The 23,259-nt window shown below is 33.9% G+C and overlaps 1 protein-coding gene across 1 annotated transcript; it reads right to left on the bottom strand.

Annotated features, from left to right (window-relative positions):
- Nucleotides 1-343: 343 nt before the first annotated feature.
- LOC143229628 (uncharacterized) lies at nucleotides 344-22,282 on the bottom strand. The gene is made up of 12 exons (XM_076462217.1): nucleotides 22,114-22,282; nucleotides 20,911-21,096; nucleotides 19,688-19,801; nucleotides 18,073-18,242; nucleotides 15,201-15,318; nucleotides 13,822-14,747; nucleotides 7,971-8,167; nucleotides 6,683-6,855; nucleotides 6,219-6,427; nucleotides 4,621-4,902; nucleotides 3,627-3,684; nucleotides 344-1,107 (listed from the first exon to the last, which is right to left on the bottom strand). Exons 4-12 carry the CDS (start codon nucleotides 18,234-18,236, stop codon nucleotides 940-942), a joined length of 2,295 nt encoding a protein of 764 aa, XP_076318332.1. The 5' UTR covers nucleotides 18,237-18,242; nucleotides 19,688-19,801; nucleotides 20,911-21,096; nucleotides 22,114-22,282; the 3' UTR covers nucleotides 344-939.
- Between the last annotated feature and the right edge of the window lie 977 nt (nucleotides 22,283-23,259).

The raw sequence follows: 23,259 nt of genomic DNA on the forward strand, positions 1-23,259 counted from the left end.
AATTCATTCATGCGAGACTGGTGAACGAAGGTTAAGAATGCTAGATGGTGTATCTCCACCGCAGTGTGTGTCCTACTTCCTCAGTCACCTCCAAAACTTAAAGTACATTAAAATTTCACATTATAGCCTGTACCTTGGGGATTCTTTTAATTTGTCCAGCGTTTCTTATTTTTGATTACTCTTGTTTTTGTTTATCAGAATATATTTATATTGAACGAATATTTATAGTTTTTATAGAAGTACCAATGCCATTAAAGATTTAAATAGATTAACTAAAAATTATTGATATTTTTACGAATAAATAACTCTTCCCAAAATTTCAAATAATTTTTAGTTACCTTTATTCAATGCTCCATTAAATACTTATTAAAATGTTACACCTTTCCCATAGGTACTCTTTTCTCTGAAATAATGTAGGCATAACTTATGATTGTTCTTCGAAACGAGAGTTAAACCATAAACGAAAGTATTCTTCTTTGCAAATTTGAAAACTGACGAGGATCATGAGAAACCATAGTATATAAATTCATGTGGCGTGAAAACAACTTTAAATACCACGTGAGCCTAAAGATCATTTGGTTGTCTTAATAGAACATATTCACTCAGCAGTTAGAAATTTGCTTGTAATGATGTAAATAAATAGTTCATAAAATTCATAATTTAGCAGGTGAACTATCAGATGAAGATACAACTTAAAAAAATCTCACAAATAAACACGTGATATGAACACACCCAAAATGCCACTTTTAATCTTATATAAAAGTTCATAGTATTTGTAAGCATAAAGTAATTTTGATTAGTCAATTAACCCATTACTCCACTTTCGTTGCTAAAAATCTGGCCACACTCTTAGTCGAAAAGAACTTGTTTATATGTCCACAATGCGGATTTGATATTTATTGAAAAACTCTTAAGGTGTGATTATTCACGTGACTTGTTTCACACTATATATATCTTAAACTGATCCTGGCCGAAAGACATCTGAATTTCTTGTATAATACGCATGCGTGGACCCATCGGAATTCCAATCTTCTGCAAACGATCTTCCGTGACGTAAGGGAGCTCCATTATTCCTATGTTTTCTTGTTCAAAATTGGCTGCATATTTCTGAAAACACAAATACCAATTATTACACTGTAGAAAATACTTTAAACAAAGAAGAAAGAGAGCAATATCGTCTGCTTTTAACAAAATTATTTATGTTAATAAATCACTTATAGTTATGGTGACTTTACTGACATTAATATAGAACAATTAAAAGGCTCTATCTTTACATTCTAATTTTGCTTATGCTCGACATTATTGCAGACGGTTCCGTCTCATCAATATTTTTCCAACAATTTTTGTGTGATGCAGAATAGGCTTATTTAATAGCGAACAAACTTGAAAACTGCATAAAATGTTTTCGAAATTAATCTAAAAACGTATTGATCAAAAATACATGTGACTGGTTTAAACTCAGCGTTCTTTTTTTGTAAGAAAACTCTGAAACAGCTTTTTTAAAATTTGGAAGACAACACTTATTCTTCACTTACGACAATCTTAAAATATGACAAAGTAGATGATAAGTTACTCACGAGATTATGACACCTATTCTGAATTCCGTCAGAAATTTTTTTCGTGACCTTTAAGTTTGTACTTAGTCAATAATATTTGAGAGAGTATGGCGTAATTTTTTATTATTTTTTCTGGTTTTCACGATGAGCTGTTTACATTAAATGATAGACAGGGAAGAGATAGTTGTTCCTAAATTGTAAAACAGACTTCTTAATGACGAGAAACTCATTTGAAATAAAAATGTATCTCAAAACGGCTGATATGGGTATTAGCATTTGAAACAGACTTCATTAGGTTTGTTAAGTTGGTATTTTATATTAGATAATCCACAATGTTTTCTGGGATGAACATGTTGTAGTTTCCTCTCTCTCTCTTTCATGTCCAACAATAACCTTTTTTGTTTTGTTTTTAATGAAGCATAGCTCTCACTAACCCTGGTGGATTTGTCATATGGAATGCTACTCAAACGAGTTCTATATGTTTGTATGTAAAAGAAAACGTAAGTTTCGTTAAAACGCAGAAATATTTCGTATTGCAGTATACATTGCGGTAACAGAAAGAAGTCTCGTGTTTTAATTCCAGAAAGATATCCCTCAAAACATATCTCATTTTTTACCGAGAAATAATGAAATTGTTCATTTAAAAAATAATTCACATCGACAGCTGTCATCATAAAAATAAAGAGCTTTAGTTCATCTGTATTAACTATGTGAAAGATCTGGATATTGTAACATATAAGTTGTTTTTCTCGTCTTTGTTTAATTGTTAAAATATAAACACCAAATTCAATAAAATCGATTAAGTTACCAACGTTAAAGGGGTCGAATCAGAAAATCCACAAACAGATACAACACTGTTAGTGTTTACCGCATCATTAAAGCTGAAAATATGTCATAATGTTAAAGACAATTACCTAAAAGTGAAATTTTAGGGGCAAAACAATAGAACTTTGCATAGTTTATAATAGTCCATCTTGATGAAGGTTATCTTCCAATATGATACAGACATGTGAAACAATCATTAATCCATTTAAAATGTGCATAGTATTGTTTGTATAAAACAGCATGTTCACAAAATAGGCTTAGTCATCGATATCTCCATGTCTAACTTATTTACTTGATTTGAAGAAATCACCTATTATGTGTTATTTCTCGGGCAGTTATAGTGTTACATCATTCCCAAAATATTCAGTTGTGTACCAATCCAAAGAATTGAGAGGTATGATTCAAATTTTGGAATACTGTACTGCGTTCATCAAACAAATCCATTATTCTCTACTTTGGGCATATTGATGCACTATTATCTTACAAAATGGGATGAGATATCATCACGGTTTATTAAATGTTACATATTCTTCTATTTGACTAAGTGAATCTCCTGCCAACAAATGGACGTCCCAAACCATTACAGAACGCTTATCGGTCTTCCAAGCAAGCACAATGCAATTAACGTCGAACGTTTCGCCGCACTTTCCCAGACATAAACATATCTATCATTTTGAAACATGATTCATTTGACAAAGCACGTGATGCCAGTCGCTCCTAATCTAGGTTTCGTGCAAAAATCATATACGAAGACGAAACTTGTTCCTAATGAGGAAAACAAATCGTGTACTGTAGTCCTCCCGTTGATGCCAGTTATATAAAGTTCTTTACAAAATGCTTAACTCTGGACGTATTTGTTGTTTCTTTAAGATTTCCCCTCACGTTTCCTAAACAAAAATGACAGCGGCCATGACCACCTCTTTTATCTCTCAACTGATCTTGACTGAACCTGTTTTCTGCCAAATGTCCAAGCATGGTTGATATTGACATCACAAACATTATACTTCTAACTGCTAACATTATTAACAAACATGACTACTAGTTAAGTTGTTGAAAAATTTCACATTGCGATTACGTGATTATATGTTTCAAGTGAAATAACGAAGTATTATAGATTATATTTATGACTAGTAAGCAATATTTTAATCTGCTTCATATAGCTTTAACGAACTATATACATAAATGCTAAGTAACTGTATTGTGATTTGGTGAAGTAAAGAAATATATGTTACTATTTAGTATTACCTCGTAGCCAAGTTTTTCCAAAAACTTTCGAAGTAACGGGGGTTCGTCTCCGAAAAACCTGGAGAAGATATAAAAAGGTTATGAGGAATTACACATTATCAAATAAAACAGATCATGGGGTAATGTAGTTATTATAGATCTTTAGCTCATATTTTGTGTTACCGACAAACACGAATATCGATCATATCAATCTAAGTGACTTTGAATTATCACACTCATTTTATTTAAACCAGTCATTTACACACACAAACCAAGAAATTGGTGAACTAACGAACCCCTTCTAAGGCCCAGTTTTTCTTGTATAATATTGTTTTACAATAGTACTATTTTCAAATCTTACCGATTCTAGAACTGTTTTAGCACATTTCTGTAATTCCGTAAATTAACTGTTTTTTTTTTAAATTTCGCGCAAAGCTACACAAGGGCTATCTGCGCTAGCCGTCCCTAATTTAGCAGCGTAAGACTAGAGGGAAGGCAGCTAGTCATTACCACCCACCGCCAACTCTTGGGCTACTCTTTTACAAACGAATAGTGGGATTGACTGTCACATTATAACGCCTTCCTGGCTGAAAGGGCGAGCATGTTTGGTGCAACCGGGATTCGAACTCGCGATCCTCGGATTACGATTCGAACGCCATAACACGCTTGGCCATGCCGGGCCTAAATTAACTGGTAAACACTGGAATACAAATAAGTTTATTCTGATTTGTTTAGTGTGATTAGAGATACGATTGTTATTCATTGGAACTAATTGCTTCTTTATAAAGTTGCCGTCAAGGAGATTTACATTTTACAATTGTATTTAATAATTTTGTTTCTATACATATACACAAAAAAATAAAATTGCTGTTACTACTCATTTCAGTAATAATAATAATAATTTATTTGAATAATTTGATGACCAATCACTAAACGCCAACAACTCACTTAAACATTTTATGATAATTTTTTTAAAACTAATTAACTAAGTTTGATAAATTTATGAAGTTATTACTTGGTCAGCTTTTGTACTCTCGAGGGATTGGTCATTTCCAGAATATCTCGATAGAATTTCTCTTTCTCTCGGTAGTGACGACTGTGCCGCCCTCTACCAGCACTTCTTGCGGACAACTCGACGGAACCAATTTGTTCCTGCAGACAACTGACGTCCTTTCGCAATACCTCTAACCCTTTACCCAGAACATGGTGAGTACGTATTTCAGACGACAAATGCGCCACACTGCGAGCTAAAGTCACAACATGGGACTCTAATCTCTTTAAGCGTTTGTTTGAGATGCTGAAAATATTCGAAAATATACAATTGATTATTAGTTCAAGAGTCAATGTACTTATCTGAATATGCATGTGAGTAGTGTGCGTGCGCGTGTACTTACGTAAAATGTTTAAAATACAGATAACTTTATTAGTGGATGTCTCTACGAGAGTCCCCCGCTAGTACAACGCTAAAATCAGGGGTTTGATTCCCCTCGGTGGACTCAGCAGATACCCGATGTGGCTATGAAAAACACACACACACATACACTGTCTCTATGAGAAAAAGACAGCGTTATTTTCAAGAACCTGACTAGTGAGAACTTGACAGGCGTCCAAGAAAGAGAGTTAAAACTAGATAAAAACATATCCATACATTAATAAAGTACAAATACAGCACATTCTTGAAAATCTTGAAAATCATTTTCGAAACTATATTACACGTCAACAACAAACCCATGTCTGGCAAATAAGGCATTGAACTCACAATTTAGGGATCGTGGGTTCGATTTTATTTATCGGACAAAAGCTCACCATTTTAGCTGTAGGAACGTAATAAATGTGACGGTAAATCGTACTATACGTTGGAGTAGCCTAAGGGTTGGCTGCCTTTCCTCTAGTTTATCACTTTAAAAGTAGAAATGTTTATTGAACAAATAGCCCTCGAGTAGCTTTGTGCGAAATTGAAATATAAGCAAAGATAAAAGAAGCAAAAACTGGTTTGTTTCGAATTTCGCGCGAAGCTACAGGTGGGCTATCTGCGCTAGCCGTCCCTAATTTAGCAGTGTAAGACTAAAGGGAAGGCAACTCTAGTTACCACCACCCACCGTCAACTCTTTGGCTACTCTTTTACCAATGAATAGTAGGATTGACTGTCACATTATAACGCCCCCATGGCTGAGCATGTTTGGTGTGACGTGGATTCGAATTACGATGCGAATACCTTAATCACCTGACCATGTCGGGTCTACAAATAAGTGACTAATTAAAGACAGTAAATGTATTAAACTAGCTTTTCCCTCTCTAGTATAGTTGTAAGTCTACGGATTTACAACACTAAAATCAGGGGTTCGATTCCCCTCGGTGGGCTCACCAGGTAGCCCTATGTGGCTTTGCTATAAGAAAACACACAACGAACTAATTCAATTTCAGAATTAAAGGAGAATGAAGAATTTGTTTAAGGCGTTAGTAATGAGCAAAATTGTCAAGTAATCATATATTTTACAAAAAGCAAATCTTCCTTTGTTAGAAGTAAATTGTGAAACTCTAATTTACATACAGTGAAGTTCAGCTTTTTTTTTAGAACATTAATCTATAGACATGTAACATTTATTTCCTTACACTGTTTTGGACTCTTTTGTTTTCCCTTTCTGCTCTTGACTTCGCTTATCTTTGAATTTTTGAGCTCCTCGACTGACAGAACTATGACCAGTGAGTGAGGACACACAGTCGTGTCTACGTCGTCTGGCGAATCCTAGGCCATCAACAGTTCTGCATGTTGGAGTTAACCCTCGTTTTTTGTTATATTTCAAACCTAGAAGCCTGAGAATCTAAGTGAGGAAAAAACATGCTGGAAACTTTATTTGAAACTTTGACTGTGGTAAGAAGGTTAAAAAGAGAACAGAATTATACATTGAAAATATTTCGGAGATATAGTCAAATTTATTTAGAAAAAAAATGCTAAGAAAGATAATGAAGTTGTATTGTTACTTAAAGCTACATAACATATATTGTTATTATATGTTGATCTTTACTGAGTGGATATTTATGTTTATTTAAGCAATCGTTAAGTGAAAAATTTCCACCTCTGAATACATTGTTTCTAAGCTTTCGAGCTGCTTCCTTATCGCGCCAACATTGTTATTCTCCGTGTTACTTGTGGTGGCGCTACTCTCGTTACTGTAATCAATCAAATCTTCTAATAAACTTTCCATGTCCAATCCTGTGGTTGTTGAGGTCACTTCTGCATCTACTGGACCTGCGTAAGATGTTTGTTAATCCATGAATTGTGTTTCTAAACACGTCCAGTCACTTAAAAATGCTCTTTGACTGTAGGTGGGTAAATAAAATAAACTGAATAAAATAACCGAGATATAAATAACCGACTTCCAAATCTTTTGCGAATAATTAAAATTTAATGGTGAATATTAAAGAAAGTAAAATTAATTATCATGTTATTATTCTTAAGACACGCCACACATTCTAATCAGATAGTGTTGGATCAGGAGTGGTTAACTTGTAGGACAGCGAAACGAAGAGTCTAAGGTTAGAGATGTGATATCGCTAAACGTATTCCGCACTCTCTGTTAGAAGTTAGTAATGAAGTAATGACTTTCATGAGTAAAACTGACAAGTTAAATACTCAAATTAACAGTGTGGGCATGCCTACCACTAGTGCAACGCCCGACAACTGAAATGAATGATGCATGACAAATATTTGGATGATTCGTGAAAAACGTCGAGCAATTCATTATGAAGGAAGTGAGGAGAAATATTTGGGTGATTCACAATGAAAGATATAAGGTGACATAATGAAGACTAAAAGAGACAAGGTAAAACATTCAAGGTAGTTCAAAATGAACCTCATTCTGGTGTTTGTCATACACATGACGTACAGACGTGTATCGTTTGGGCTACTTGCTCTTTTGAATTTTTTCTTAAACCAGCTAAAGTCAGTAGTAATTAACAAAGCGAAAACTCTACCCTCACATTACTGACATATTATACGGTAGCCATCGATGAGATTCACATACTACACCAATGACTGGTTTATTTATATTTCACGTTAGAACTAGCAGTGTAAAGAACTAAAATTAAAAAGGTGAAATCTAAAAATGTGAAAAAATTATAATATAAAGTAAACGCCAGCAATAATTAAAGGGATTAATGTTATTACAGGGAGTCTGTAACCAACAAATTCATGGACCTACTAACAATTTTGTGTACAAGTAGTTTAGAGAACCGTGCTTAAAAAAATCTGTGGGGTGTGTTTATGTTTACCTCTACAGTTAATGCTATGATTAAGGTATTATAGCCTAAACTTTACAACAACAAATAATGTCTTGTACATGCTGTTAGTAACAATGTACTTACTTAAATTAATTCGGCTACTGTTACTTGTTGCAACCTCAGTAGTTTCTAAATGTGTTGGTAGGTGACCAATTCCACGTTGATGACATTGTCTAGTTTTCTGAGTAGAATAATTAGCTCTGTCCATTGATCTGGAAGTTCCTGCATGTTTAGTGCTAGTTTCGGGTTTTTTCACCCACATGACGTCCACAGTTGTAACACTATAAATAGGGAAACAATATTTTACTTGCTATAAAGGTTGTCCACTATAATAATCTCAATGGATGTATTTAGGCATTAAACATATGTTAAGACTACATGTTTTTTTAAACTACGAAATATGTTACCAGTGAACAACACTTACGTAAGCGTTCCGTGCTATTTTTCATAATTATAACTAGTGTGTACACTATTGCCAAACTATACCATTAAAACAAGTTTCCTATCAGGAGTTAGGGTTCTGTTAGGCAAGTGCTATAAACTAATGATTATTCATGACCCATAATCTGTGGGTCGTGGCTCAATTCTCCGTCACATCTAACATGTTCATCCTTTCAGCCATGAGAGCGTTATAATGTGATGGCCAATCCCACTACTCGTTGGTAAAAGAGTAACCGTAAGTTTAGCAGTGGGTGGTGATGACTAGCTGTCTTCCCTCTAGTGTTACACTGCTAAATTGAGGACGGCTAACGCAGATAGCCCTCATGTATCTTTGTACAAAATTAAAAAACAACAAAGAAAACAAACTTAACGGGTAGCTAACTAGTTTTCTATTCTTGGCTGATCTCACGTTTTTCATCATTTAAGTTGTGTAATGTTTTCGTAAAATTATTTATGTCTGATGTGAATTTACTGAAGTTGAATGTTTTGTCACGTTCGAAATCTATAAGCGTTCCTGGTTAAATATCTGTAGTTTCCCGATTAATAAGCGTTTATCACAGTTGGAGCTTCCGAAGTTTATAGTGTACTAATTGTAGAAAACCAACAATATATACTGTCTCTTGGCGCGTTGTATTCGTTAGGTTATAAGCATGAGGCGAGTTTCTAAAACTTTCAGCTTGCACAACAATATAGATGATACACTAGTACATTGTTGATTCTCACACTTAAGAATTTTCTACAAGTTTGGGGGATAGGCAGGAAAAATTGAAATACACATATAACTTTATAAGCTACATGCATTTCTAAATATATACTTATGTAAAACAAACATAGACATTGAAATAAATACAAAATAGTAAATCCGTTACAAGGCCTTTTGAAGTATGATACCTGTAAATAACTTAAATCTGTTTATGTTAAGAAGCACTGTGTACATGAATTTAAATCTCCCGATGAAATTTATGTCTCATCGTGAAACAATAGTACATACAGCCATATTGAAATTTCCTGAGCTGAGTTTTATTTTTACCTCATTCGTCGCTAATGTATAGATATTGTTATCACTAAAACTACTCTGTGTCTTCTACCACATTGTAACGTTAACACGGCTGAAAGAGCGAATTTGTTCGATGACACTGATTCGAGCTTACGACCCTCTTATTGCGAGTCAACCGTCTTAATCACCAGACCATGCAGTCAGACTTCAGTTTATGGATCTCAAAATTGTTCGAAGAAAAGTTGATATGCTTTGGGTATAACACTCCCACTAAAGGAAAGCAATTGCTGAAAGTAAAATGCATAGTTGAAAAATGAATAAATCAAGTTTTCTTATATTCTACATTAATATTTTGGGTTGTTGTAAAGCTATTCTGTGTTGTGCCTACCACAGGTATCGAAATCCGATTTTTTGCATCATAAGTCTTCAGATTAACTGCTGAGCCATTATGTGCTATATAAGTGTATAAAATTAGGAAGGAGGAACGGAAGCATAAAAAAGTAAGAAAACAAGGTAGCAGTGGGCGGGAACATTACAACACTTGGCTATTTTTGACACGGTGTAGCTTCAAAATGAGTGTGGTGATTCGTACCTCATGTGGTTTTTGTAATTGTTCAAATTAAACGAAAGAAGTATATAGCTAGATTTCTTTGCTATAAACTTTATTTCAGTAACCAAGTGCAGATACACCTATGTAATCAAATTACTTGACCATAACGAAATTCATGACATCATAAGAGGGTGTTTGATATTCGAAGCTAAACAAGAGGCTCCAATAGGCATACTTTGCTTATGGGAAATACTATAGTTATCTGACGGGTAAGGGGTGGGGGCGAATAGAATAGTATCAAAACTATTGATTTTTGAAATTTTAAAATTTGTTGATTATTTAGAAAAGATTAATTACTGATAAAATTTAAGTTTATAGTTCGATCAAACTTCAAACTATAAGACGAAGTAGGAATGGGTAGAACGATGTTCACATCCATACTGAGGTTGCACCATTTGAAAAACCATAAAGTGTTGTAATTCTTACATTGTTAGTTGCTATCATTCCAACTTCCTAATTTTTTAATTAATTTTTACATTTGTCTCATATATGTTTTGGTACTAAGTCTCAAAAGTGAATGGTCACTTGGTCTATTCTTCACGTAGCTTTTCTTGATGATTTTCTTCGACATTTCTTGGATTTTGCTTATACATTTGCTATCGTTTTCTTCCATCTAGCCAGGGTGGTAGCCTTTTATTAAGGCTTTTTTTGCATATTTAATGCTAATGTTTCTAATCTTATCTCTGTTCTTGCAGTAATACTCTCTTCACTGGGACACAGATATTTTAAGATTCTCATCAAAAGGTTTTTTCCTTTTTTCTCGTTTTGTTTCCTTGAAAGGCATATGAAAAGATAAATTATACACTTTATCATTCTTGTTTTAAGTTCAGAGTGCTCGAGTAAAGTTGAATTCAGACTTCGGCAGTGGTAATGTACGTCCTCACCAACTGTTTTGATGGAATTGCTTTATCCAAATCAGAACCCTGGAGTCAGGTGTATAAAACTGAAAACTTCACTTTCAAAGGTTAGATCAAAGTTAGAACTTAGCTGTAGAGAAGCTACGTAGTCCACGTTATTTTTATCTAGTTGATACATCTGCAACCTGATCATATAGTATGTGTGCATAAGCAATTATGAACCAGCACGTGACATGAGTGTTGCTATTTGGTAACTCACAGAGCGTGCTTGTAATTATAGAATATGACTATTAGCGTACTGTTAGCTCGTTAGTATTGTTGCAAAACGTTTATGGTTATTGCTTGTTATTATCCAGGTTATAAGTAAAACTAAGGCAAACACTTTTAACCAGGTATTTTAATTCAATCATGTTCATTTCTATTTACATAAGGCGAAGAAGGCATGAGGAAGATACACCTTTCCAACAACTTTAGTCTGTCAGTCGGACAGCTTGAGAAATTTGTGGTTTTGTGAATTTTTTTTACTCTGGCATCTTTCTCTAGTGCTTTAGTGACTTATTAGTCTGTAGTTGGTTTATTCACAACTCAATAGTATGTGTGAAGTGCTAATAAAGTTTTATTTGCATGATGTTTGCAGTGTGTTTGAGTTTTAATGTGTATTGCACATACATGGCCCATTTCTATAATAAGTACCACCATAATTACGATTATTTGACATTTTATGCCATACTTTTAGTACGATAAGCAACATGACATTTCTTGGAACTGGTTACTTTTTACATTATACTCTAACAATTTCAAATTCTGAAATATATCTGAAATATACATTGTTAATATATACTTTTGAAAACGTGTAGTTCCAAGTTTATCTTTTTAGTGTGAAATACCTTGTTTTTTCAGATCTAAATTACATGCAGTAAGAAACCAGATTCATGAAACGTATATAATGTACTTTATTGTCTATATAATTTCGCATAAAACTACTCGAAAGCTATTTGGGTCAGCCATCTTTAATTCAGAAGTTACAGGCTATAGGGAAGGTAACTAGTTAATGAACACTACCAACGGCCAGCTTTAAGACTAACGATTAATGTGATTGTTATTACATGAAGAAGTGCATTGTATACATCACGTATTAAATCTGATAAAATTAGAATACATTCATAATAACAATTTTCTCAAGGAGGAAAAATTCTGTGTTTTTGATAAATTACATTTTATTATTACATGAAAAGAAATGTGTTTGGATTTAATATTAACATAGTGAATTTAAAATACATAATATCTCTTTAGAATTCCTGAGTATATACTTAAGGAAGAAAAATACTTTCTTTTTATATTGTCCCCAAGTAACACAGAGGCATGTTTGCGGATTTATGACGCTATGAACAGGGTTTCGATTCCCGTGGTGGGCAGAGCACAGATATTCTATTGAATAGTTTTGTTCTTAACTAGAAACAACAACTCTATCCATTGAGCTCTATTATGACACAGAAAAACACAACTTTGTATATAGCTAAATGTACTTCCTCAGGGTCCCCGAAAATGGAAAAGTAACAAATAATGTTATTTCTCGGGTTTCAAATTCGTGTGTTATGATGTGTGGTAGACTATAAGGTGCATAATTATTTTAGTGTTTCATGGCATGCGCACATTTTACTGACGTCATTACATTACAAATTGTAACGTTATGTGTCTCTTATGAACTACCATTAAAGTGTTTACTGACTGACTGACAGACAACACATTACTGTATAATGGTGAAAATGGTTAAAATAGGTTACAAATTCAGGTAATCTTTGATTCCCTTTCGGGGAAATAAATATGATTTTGATAGCCGATTCCTTAATTTTCAATATTTTAAAACAAAACCACGACTGAAACGCTAAACTGATTAGTGATGAACATTCTTTTATAATCATTTCAACATATTGTTGTGATTAATTTGTTATGCCTAACTAGGCAAAATAAGGCTTGTGTAAAATGTCAAATCTTATGGTCTATCATCAGTATCGTGACTCTTAATTGTACAACAAGAGCTGACCATATACGTTTCCTTCAATAAAGTTCGATAATTATCACTATGCTTCGTATGTACAGATTATCTGTTTCTATCCGATATGACGTCACATATTATTATTTTTACATTACTTTGTATTTCAAAGGTAGTGTGATGCCACTGAAAATTATTATTTTAGGTAAGGGTAGGTTACAGCTCTTTCCGACACAAAATGTTCATACATTCAAATCCTGAAAGATATGTTCATATTGAGCATTTAGTTTGTCAAAGAGTGGCATTGGAAACAAAGATATATGAATCATGTTAAATAACCGAATTGTACCTCAGCTGTTGCTATAAAAGTGCACCTTCTTGTAATAAACTAGAATCAATGATTTCAAATATTGGTAATAAAGTTTGTCCATGTGGCCCAAGCAACAATACACTTCATAGATAAAAGAGATCTCCGTCGCAAAATAGTGACATGCCTTGCTTTCAGGACATATTATTCATGCTATCCCACAGGTAGCCATATTGTAAAGCTATCAGACGCAACGTCTATAGATTCCTGTGAGGTTCGAGTGTTGAAACAGTCGTTGAGAAACTCGTCCATTAGATGGATTATGTAAGGCGTACTGTGTCGAAGGTTGTGCTTTAGATGTAACACTCTTATGACAGAGCCTTTCCTAATGAAAACTACGCTTCCGGACTATTCCTAAGATACACGTCATCAGATAGAGCAGACGTGGCCATACGTGTTGAGGTTCAAAAATTGTTTCAATGTAACGTACTCAATGTCTGTAACTCACAAACACTGTATCAGCAAGATAATACACTGTTGATATATTAATAGTGGCATATAACCCTAGTAAGGAACATCAGAATAATATATTAACAGGAGTATATAATCTTAGTAGGGAAAAACGAGGTGATAACAAATGAGAAAATCTGTTGTCTAAGTGCAGTTGATATGTGAAACTTTGCTTTTTATTTTCTAAGAAAAATGTTATATATTTGAAACTAAAACTTGCCTTGAGTGTGGCTTGTATTTGACTTTCAGTGAATCTTCTGGCGAGCTGTTTGAGTTTTGAGATGAAGACTCGTGTGGCGACAAAGGAGGAAGAGGAGGGGTCATAGACATGCTTTCGCTACAGGTTCCATCAGCACCAAAGCCAACGTCTTGAACTGGTTCTTCTTTCCTGTAAAGCACTGTAGGTTTAGATCTTTTAAAAATGTTCTTCATTTCTGTTTCGACACCATTGCTTCTATCAAAAGTTTCCGGGTCTGGTGTTGCCTCGTATGGTGGCGGCACTGCTTTAACTCTAGTTGGCCACCGAACGGCACACGCACTGTGATCCGAGTCAACACTGGTGTCAAGATTACTTCCAGTGCTGGGCGTTGTACTCTTCAGTGAGGATGCAGCGTTAAAGCTCTGTGCGCCACTATGCATCGTACCTCGTCCTGATTCGGAAGACGATTTGTACTGATCGCTTGGAGTTCCTGTTTTACTTCGGATAGTATGCTGTTCAGATTCTCTGGTACTTGAAAGACTTACGACATTCGTGCACTGAGAAGCAATACTTTGTGTCGATTTAAGTTTGGAATCTGTGTGTTTTGAAATGGGAATATTGTTTTCAGAGTATCTGCTAGCACTTCGAACATTTTTTAAATAATCGTATGAACCATCCACAGCAGAAAACCTCACCTGAAAACTTTCTACGTCTTTCGTCGGGTGTTTTATGTTTGGAAGAGTTTCGTGTTGTTTTGCAGTCCTACCATTACAAGGAAGATGTTCGAAGACGCCTCCTGCAGACGATTCTCGCGTCATCGTAGCGCCTTCTAACCTAGAACAGTTAGGTTTTCTTTCTTCACAAGATTTACTGATAGAATCTTTTGGAACGACTTTTTCGTAGTTGTATAAAGATTTCAAACTACGTCCCACATTCATATAAGCGTGCTAAAACAGTGAATAAATGAAAAAAAAACGTTTTTTGTTAAATACCATTTAAATTATTTTGAAAATCATTCAGTGCAAAATTATTTTATTATACTGAAATATGAGAATGATAAATTAGTTTTAGTAAATTACAATTAATAGAACTATAAGTTAAAATAACTACATTTATAAAGTTATTTGTACTTCTTGCTAAAGATTACACAGTAGGTCTGGATCGCTCTATTTGACTTTTAGCAACACAAGCATGTTTAGACGTCTTTGGTTTATCGTATAGGATGATTACATTACATAATAATGAACTTGCGTATTAAACCAAGCCAATATCTTTGAGTCCACACATGAAACATTTAAATATATTTTTTTTTATAAAAAAGATAAGGTGATATAAGAAAGTGAACAGATTTTTAGTCATTATTTAAGTCTTGAAAAAAAAATCGTATAAAGTAATCTTACATTGGCCACGACAGAACTACTCCAGCAGGCCTTTCTATCCCTGCCTAATAATTTATTATAACAAACCCGAGTCTCGTCTTGGCTTGAGTTTTCTTCAGTTTTGTCACATTGGGTTTCCCTATCATAAATAAACACAGTTGTAGAAAAAATAATATACAGGAAAAAGTCAAAGGTCATAGGTTCGGTTACAATTTATAATTTTGTAACTTTGAATTAGTAGTTTAATAGTCACAGTTTTCTCACTAATGAAATTATATTTTTAAGATTCTCCCTCACAGATAAAATTTTTAAAAATCAAGAAACCCTTTCTTTCTTTTTTTCAAGTTTCACATTTTTTTGACATACTAGAAATAGATTTCTTTTGGAAAAACTGTTTGTACGCATTCAGTTTGGGTACATTTTAAACATAAATAGCTCGATGGTGTTCGTGACATATCGAAATCTGAAAATGAAACGATTTTAAGACTGGTGATAAATTATCTTGGAAGTGGTTTCTACATAAAACTATGGCAGTTCTGTAGTTAAAACATATCGTAAGTTTAGAAACAATATTAATGAATGTCTGTGTAATATGAAAGAAAATCACGTAGAGCAAGAAAAGTTTGGTAACTCAAACAAGAAACCTCGTTAAAGTCTCGCGCTTTCGACACGTGGACTCGTCTCCTTCTGAATAAGGCCCCGCATAGCCAGGTGGATTAAGGCGTTCGACTCGTAACCTGAGGGTCGCGAGTTCGAATCCCCGCCGCACCAAACATGTTTGCCCTTTCAGCCGTGGGGGCGTTATAATGTGACAGTCAAACCCACTATTCGTTAGTAAAAGATGAGCCCAAGAGTTGGCGGTGGGTGGTGATGACTAGCTGCCTTCTTTCTAGTCTTACACTGCAAAATTAGGCACGGCTAGCGTAGATAGCCCTTGAGTAGCTGGGCGCGAAATTCAAAACAAAACCTTCTGAGTAAAGGCTGATTGGTGAGAGTGTCTGTTGACGTTGATTCTGATTGCTAAAGTCACGTAATACAAACAAAATACTCAGTATTAGGTGTATTAATAGTTTCAATAATGACCTGTTCTCATCTAACCAATAAGCCAGTTCCGTATTAAAAATAATGTTAGTAAAATAACAGGTAGTCATGCTACTCCCAGTTGTAGTGAGGTGAATACACTCGTTACAAGCGGTTGAGATAAAAAATTCAAACTGTCAAACGTGAAATAAGCTAACTATAGATATAATCTTTGTTTGATACACGACAGTTCAGTAGTTATTTTGCTAATGATCTTACTAAAAGTATGGGTGTGTATGTTACCTTCAGAACATTAGAACGAATTGGTCTCAGTGGATATGTGGCTAGTTAATCACACATCACGTGTGATTAATCAGAATCAACGTCAACAGACACGCTCACCAATCAGCCTTTACTCAGATGGTTTTGTTTTGAATTTGAACGTTTGTGGAAGAGCAGAGCCTAAAAACAGTGCTCTTTAGATGTGAATCCAAATCCAAATTACTTGGTAGTAACCAACAATAGTTTATTATAGGCGATACATATGCAGGAGTCACAAACAATAATAATTAAAATTAAATGGTTATATTATCATTAGTACAATACATTGTTACAGGAAATACAAAACAAACAAACGCTAGTAACTTTAACAGTATACTACTGTTTCATATTTACTTTCAATAGAAGAGAACATTTTATTTTTATGCTACGTGATTTTACCAATGTATGATGATGAAATAGTGCTCAAAGTTCAGATGTGAAAATTATTAACGCTGTACGGAAACGACAACTAAAGAACTTCCCTACATTTCGTGTAAAGTTACACGAGGGTTATCTGCACTAGCTGTCCCTAATTTAGCAGTGTTAGACTAGAGGGTAGACAACTAGTTGTCACCACCCACCGCCAACGCTTGAGCTATTCTTTTACCAACAAATAACAGGAATAACCATTGCATTATAACGCCTCTACGGCTTAAAGGGTGAACATGTTTGTCGTAATTGGGGTTAAAACCCGCGACCCTCAGATTACGAGTCGTGCGTCCTAACAATCTGGCCATGACGGGCCTGTGGGGTGTAAAACAGGACCTTTGGAACAATATTTCACACTTATAAAATTATGGTATATATATGTGCGTGCGTGCGTGCATACTAATTTATGAATAAATTATAACAACAACATTGAAGAACTTAAACAACCAATGAAAGAAACTGTCTAATTGCCAACAGTCAAACATACGTGATATCTGCTTATGTAGTACATAATAATATTATCGTTAGTTATTAAAATCCTGTGTCTCAGGACCGCTGGACATCAATCAGTAATTATGTAATTGACATTTTAGTGATAACTTCTTTTATTTTTGAATAAGTGTGTTCGGTATTAGATATACCAGGGGGCTCAAAAATTGTTTCATATGTTTGGGCTCAAATGTTTATAAAAGGATGTGTGTGTTGTGCTCATTGCAAAGATCGAATCCTAAATTTTGGCGTTATAAGCTCTCAAGTTTATCAATGAGCCACCAGGGTCAAGAACTAATTCAGAAATAATTCGTTTTGATTTTAAAAGTTTCATGTAAGGGTATCGTTAATAATAGGCTTCTAAGGTGTTAATGATATCAGTGTGTTTTCTTACAGCAAAGCCACAACGGGCTAGCTGTTGTGTTCACAGAGGTGTATCGAACGTCTGATGTTAGTGTTGTAAATCTGTAGACTTACCGCTACACCAGCGAGGGTACTAATGATTTAGAAAAGCAAAATATATTATTTTCAGGTCGCCTTCTTTTTTGCCTGATATTATATTGATTAATGAGCAATAACAACAAAGTGTTACGTAGTAGAATAGAATATTTAAAAAATGAATTTTTAAACCTACCGTTTCCTTAACACTTCGATAAAAGTTTCCCGTTGGTTTTGATCTCTCGTGATTGGTTGTTTGGAATTATGATGATTAACGTAAAATTCCTGGGGCGCCTTCTGTTGGGATTGCAACCTTGGATTTCCAATGATATGACTGCTACTGGGTGTTGGAAGTGGCATTATTCTCTAAATAAGTGACAGTAGAAATAACAGACTTGAATATATTTACGATAAGTACAAAACATAAAATTTGATAACTGAATAATTCCCAAACAATTAAACAACGTTTAGTCATAGAATATTCGACATGAATATATTAAACGTAAGAGTTGTGAAATGTTGGTTGAAAAAAAAAGTTTTGCGATGCTTTATTTAAAAGCATATTCTGAAATAATATAATTAAATATTTCCTGGTAATTATTGAATTATTGTTTAACCCCCTATCGACAAAAACATTAATTTCGAGATTCTTTAATCTTATTTTTACCGTTTATTATTTTACTTTACTTAACATCTTACGTAATACTGGTTTTTATTTTGATATTTTTTATTATAAAGATCGTTTCACATTCTTTGATAGATTTTTTAGGCAGAGTATTCATGATGAAACTATGTAGAATGGACTGCAATTTGAAGACGAAAGGCGGAAGACTTTCGAAACGTTGCCCTCTACACTTGTGTCTCCACTACAGGCAGTTGCCGTCCATTCTACGTAGTTTCATCATTTCATATTGCTTGGTTATGTTATAAGTTCAGAACTAATCTAAATTTACTAAGCTGGCTGAGCCTAGTGTAAATGTTTTATGGTTTAGTAATTCTTAGTTTCACATTACCCTAAATAAGTGAAAATTTAATACAGTCGAAAACACGGTGTAGATTAGAATATTTAAAAATAATATATATACATGCATATATCTAATCTTTTTTTCATTATCAGTTCTAAATCAATATTATGTCTGTTATTTTATTATAATGATTATTCTGCATTGTTAGCTTAGTATATGAATTCAAGACTAGCGTAATCCTGCTGGGTTGGGCAAACCTTGGAAGACATTAATAGGTTTACAGCCGAATATGTTGCTAGCAGTGATATCTGTTGTTATTTTGCAAGAAACAAACAATGAGCTATCTGCCATATATTCAGAATGAGAAATTTAACCTTGAATATTAATATTAAAAAAACAATGGTATACCCAGCTGATGTAATAATAGATTTTGCTTGCTTTTATCAGAAGTTAATATGAATTTTATGACTAAAACAGTTAAGATGACCATGTTGTTATATGTAACCTTAAGTTACAAAATGTATTACAGAACACCTTTAACATACTGAAATGCGATAAAGAAAATTAAACATAAATTTAAAGTGTGTATATAAAAAAAAACATCGTGGAGGGTAGCTATTTATAAAGTTTATAGAAACGTTTAACGATTTTTAAGACGAAATTAAAACATGTTTATGATAAAAAGGCTGAGCACATTTTAAAACCAAACTAATAATTATTTTTGTGGCGATCATTGAAGTGAATGTCCACAAGATACAGTTTCAGTTGTCGTCTTGAAAATGAATAGTGACTTTAGCCTCATCCTGTGTAACATTATATTACTTAATGACAAAGAAGTTGACTTACTGCCTGTTTCTGTTCTTCGTTTTTCTTGTTACTATCTGATGGGTTGTGATTCAGGAGAGACCGTAGTCTTTGTTGGAAAGATTCAAACTTATCGCTGATTGGCTTACTAATATTCTATATACAAAGAACGACATGAATATTCGAAACTGTTGGAACAAACGGTCTTTTTCTCGTATTTATCGATAAATTGGTTACTAAAAGCTTCGTCTAGTATTTCTATGACCAATTAATTTACAATTAAAACATTTAATATTAACAAGAAAACATTCAATCTTTGTCTACCTTTAAGTAAAAACTATCACTAGTTCACTGTTTCACTTGTTAACATAACTTGTTCGACTCGTAATCTGAGGATCGCGGGTTTCGAATCCCACTCGCACCAAACATGCTCGCCCTTTCAGCCGTGGGGGCGTTATAATGTGACGGTCAATTCCACTATCGTTGGTAAAAGTGTAGCCCAAGAGTTGGCGGTGGGTGGTCATGACTACACAGCTAAATTAGGGACAGCTATCGCAGATAGCCCTCGTGTAGCTTCGCGCGAAATTCAAAATAAAAATTAAACGAACTGTTTCAGGTAACAGGATACTCCGAACAAGGATCAGTAATTTATGTGCCCCGGTGAAAAGTAAAGGTATATATATTCCGTCTTAACCTTATTCATCAAATTACAGAACAAGATATGCTTAGTCGTGAATGTGTTAGCGTGGACGAAAACATATCTCGTAAGATAACGAATATTAGATATTCGAAAGCTTAACTATAAAATTTTTCAACTTTATTTTATTTTAGCGCAAAGCTACTTAATGGGCTATCCATGCTCTGTTTACTGAAGTGTATCGAATCCTGGATTTGGGCTTTGTAAGTTCGTAAAATTACCATAGCCCTACTGGAGGACATTTCTTTTTAACGACTTGAAAATGACTGCGAAAAATTATTTATACCTATTAGAAATATCATGTATACAATTTGCATAGTTTGAGTTAACTGTGATACTGTTATAATTTTAGAGAATTAAAGTAATGTTCTTGTATTTGACGGCCCCCCAGTGGCTCAGCCGTATGTCTGCGGACTTATAACGCTAAAAACCGGATTTCGAAACCTGTGGTGGGCAGAGCACAGATAGCCCATTGTGTAGCCTTGTGCTTAATTCAAAACAACAAAACAACTTGTATTGAACGATGTTAAGTAATATAACAACTAGTAAATATATGAACTAATCTAACCTTTTGATCTTGAACCCAAGCTCGTGCTCTCGCTACCTGATGGCCAGTATCTGTAAAGGGCGTTCTATTTTTAATCTTCTGTGGATGAAAGGCTTTAGATAAGCTGGAAATTTGGTTCGTTGTTGGAACATGACCATTTAATGTCGATGTTGATGTTGTTATGGAAGGATCACAATGCTGGTATTCCTGGATACAAGCAGAAAATAATTTCATGGGAATAATATAAACAAGCAAGTGTTTGACTAGTTTTATTCAGAATGATGAATATTTTGAATCTAATGGTAAACATACTGCAAAAAATCAATGATAATAAAATCTTGTATTACTTATAATTACATGTAATTAGGGAATACTTTCAATTTAAATATGAAAAGAATTAAGAGTAATTTTATTCGCCACCTATGATCAACGATTTACTTTTAAATATACTACACTGACAATAGAAAATAACAACTATTAAACAGAGGGCGCTGCAATTCTGCAACAGTTAGATTTCAGTTTTAAAATATTTTCAAATTAATGTGCTTTTTTTGTTTGTTTTGGAATTTCGCACAGAGCTACTCGAGAGCTATCTGTGCTAGCCGTCCCTAATTTAGCAGTGTAAGACTAGAGGGAAGGCAGCTAGTCATCACCACCCACCGCCAACTCTTGGGCTACTCTTTTACCAACGAATAGTGGGATTGACCGTCACATTATACGCCCCCACGGCTTGGAGGGCGAGCATGTTTAGCGCGACGCGGGCGCGAACCCGCGAATTACGAGTCGCACGCCTTACGCGCTTGGCCATGCCAGGCCAATTAATGCGCTATCTCGTCTTGTTTACAGACATTTAGGAAGTTTATTTAAGTAAAATAAAAGAGCGTAAACGTAAATTCAAGCGGGAAATGTGCTTGTTTCAAAGGTTTTTGCTCATAGTTACAGAAAATTCTGTTTATGCGAGAGTAGAAAGAAATTATTTACTCAGCAGTAATTCGTGGGGTACTCTTGTCTAACCACATTGTGGGAAATTACGGAGCGCTTTTTTACAGAAATGGGCCACAAATTAGTAACATGAAGATTCACAATTTAAAAATGTTAATAATTAAAGTTGTCGCTTTTATATAAGAAGAAAAGCGAACAATTAATTATTTAAACGTTAACTATATGTACAAAGAAGTAACCTCGTTAATAACAGTCGCAGCTATAATTTTATTATCTACGTACACGTTCTTTGTTACAAGTGGGTTCCTCAGCGCTTCCAGGTAGTAAAGTTCGACTTCCTTCAAATACAGTTACTGATGGTTTAAAGTCAAATAATGCCACTGGAGGGCGTGGTGGGGCTCTGTATGGGGGTGGAGCTTTTTGAAGGTTTCGGTGCCAAAATTGATTTAGCTTCTACAGAACTAGTTCCTATAGTTTCATGAACACTTGTTCTATCAGCTAAAGAGAAATGACAACATTTTAAAATATCTTCTTAGTTTTACAAAGTATATTATAAGATTATTGTAAAACAGCAACATTTTAAAATGTTATAACACAATTACAGGTCTTTTGGTTATCATTATTAGGTATATGCTCCATAAAGATTCATAAATTTTATGGTAAGAAACCAGTCTATTTTTTTTTCAACTATTGTAACTGACAACATCAGGGAAAACTTCAGGTGTCAAGTGTAACGGAAAATACTGATTCAACCACGATTACTTAAAAAATAAGAACAATTTACTGAAGTAAGTTCACAAAATTAATAAGTTTGTTATTACAGCATAAGTTTAATTGTAATAGTATTTATTATCAAGAACTTTTTAACTTTTAAATACACATATTATATATACGTTAAAAATAATGTTACTAAACATCCTTTTATATATCTACAAGTTAAAACAGTATTTATCTTGTACATAAGAGTTATTTTGAAACAATAGAAAAGTTTTGTTTTTGAATAATCAATAAGAACATTTTGTGTTAACTATAATATTATAAAAACAATTAATAATTGAGAATAGAGAACAAACATGGGTAAGACGATTGTAAAAAGTTAATTAATAAAGCAGACATCCTCCGTTGCTTCTCGAGTCGTCTGAAAAACTGTAATTTTATCACATCCTAATAAAGGATCAACTGAAAATAAAACAAAAACCACCTAATATTGATCTCTAAACAAGACGGAAGAGGAAGTGATATACTTTCTATATATAGCAGAACGGAACAAATTTCTTTAAAAAAATTTAGTCTTTTTGTATAAAAAAAATTATAAATATTTGTTTATTTTTCTTTTATAGTCTTAGAAGGTAATTTTTGCTAAAAAAGAGGCCACATTTTATTTTAACATTGCTTTATAACACTGGTTTACAAAGAAATTGAAACAAG

Source organism: Tachypleus tridentatus, chromosome 10, assembly GCF_004210375.1.
Source record: "Tachypleus tridentatus isolate NWPU-2018 chromosome 10, ASM421037v1, whole genome shotgun sequence".
NCBI lineage: Eukaryota > Metazoa > Arthropoda > Merostomata > Xiphosura > Limulidae > Tachypleus > Tachypleus tridentatus.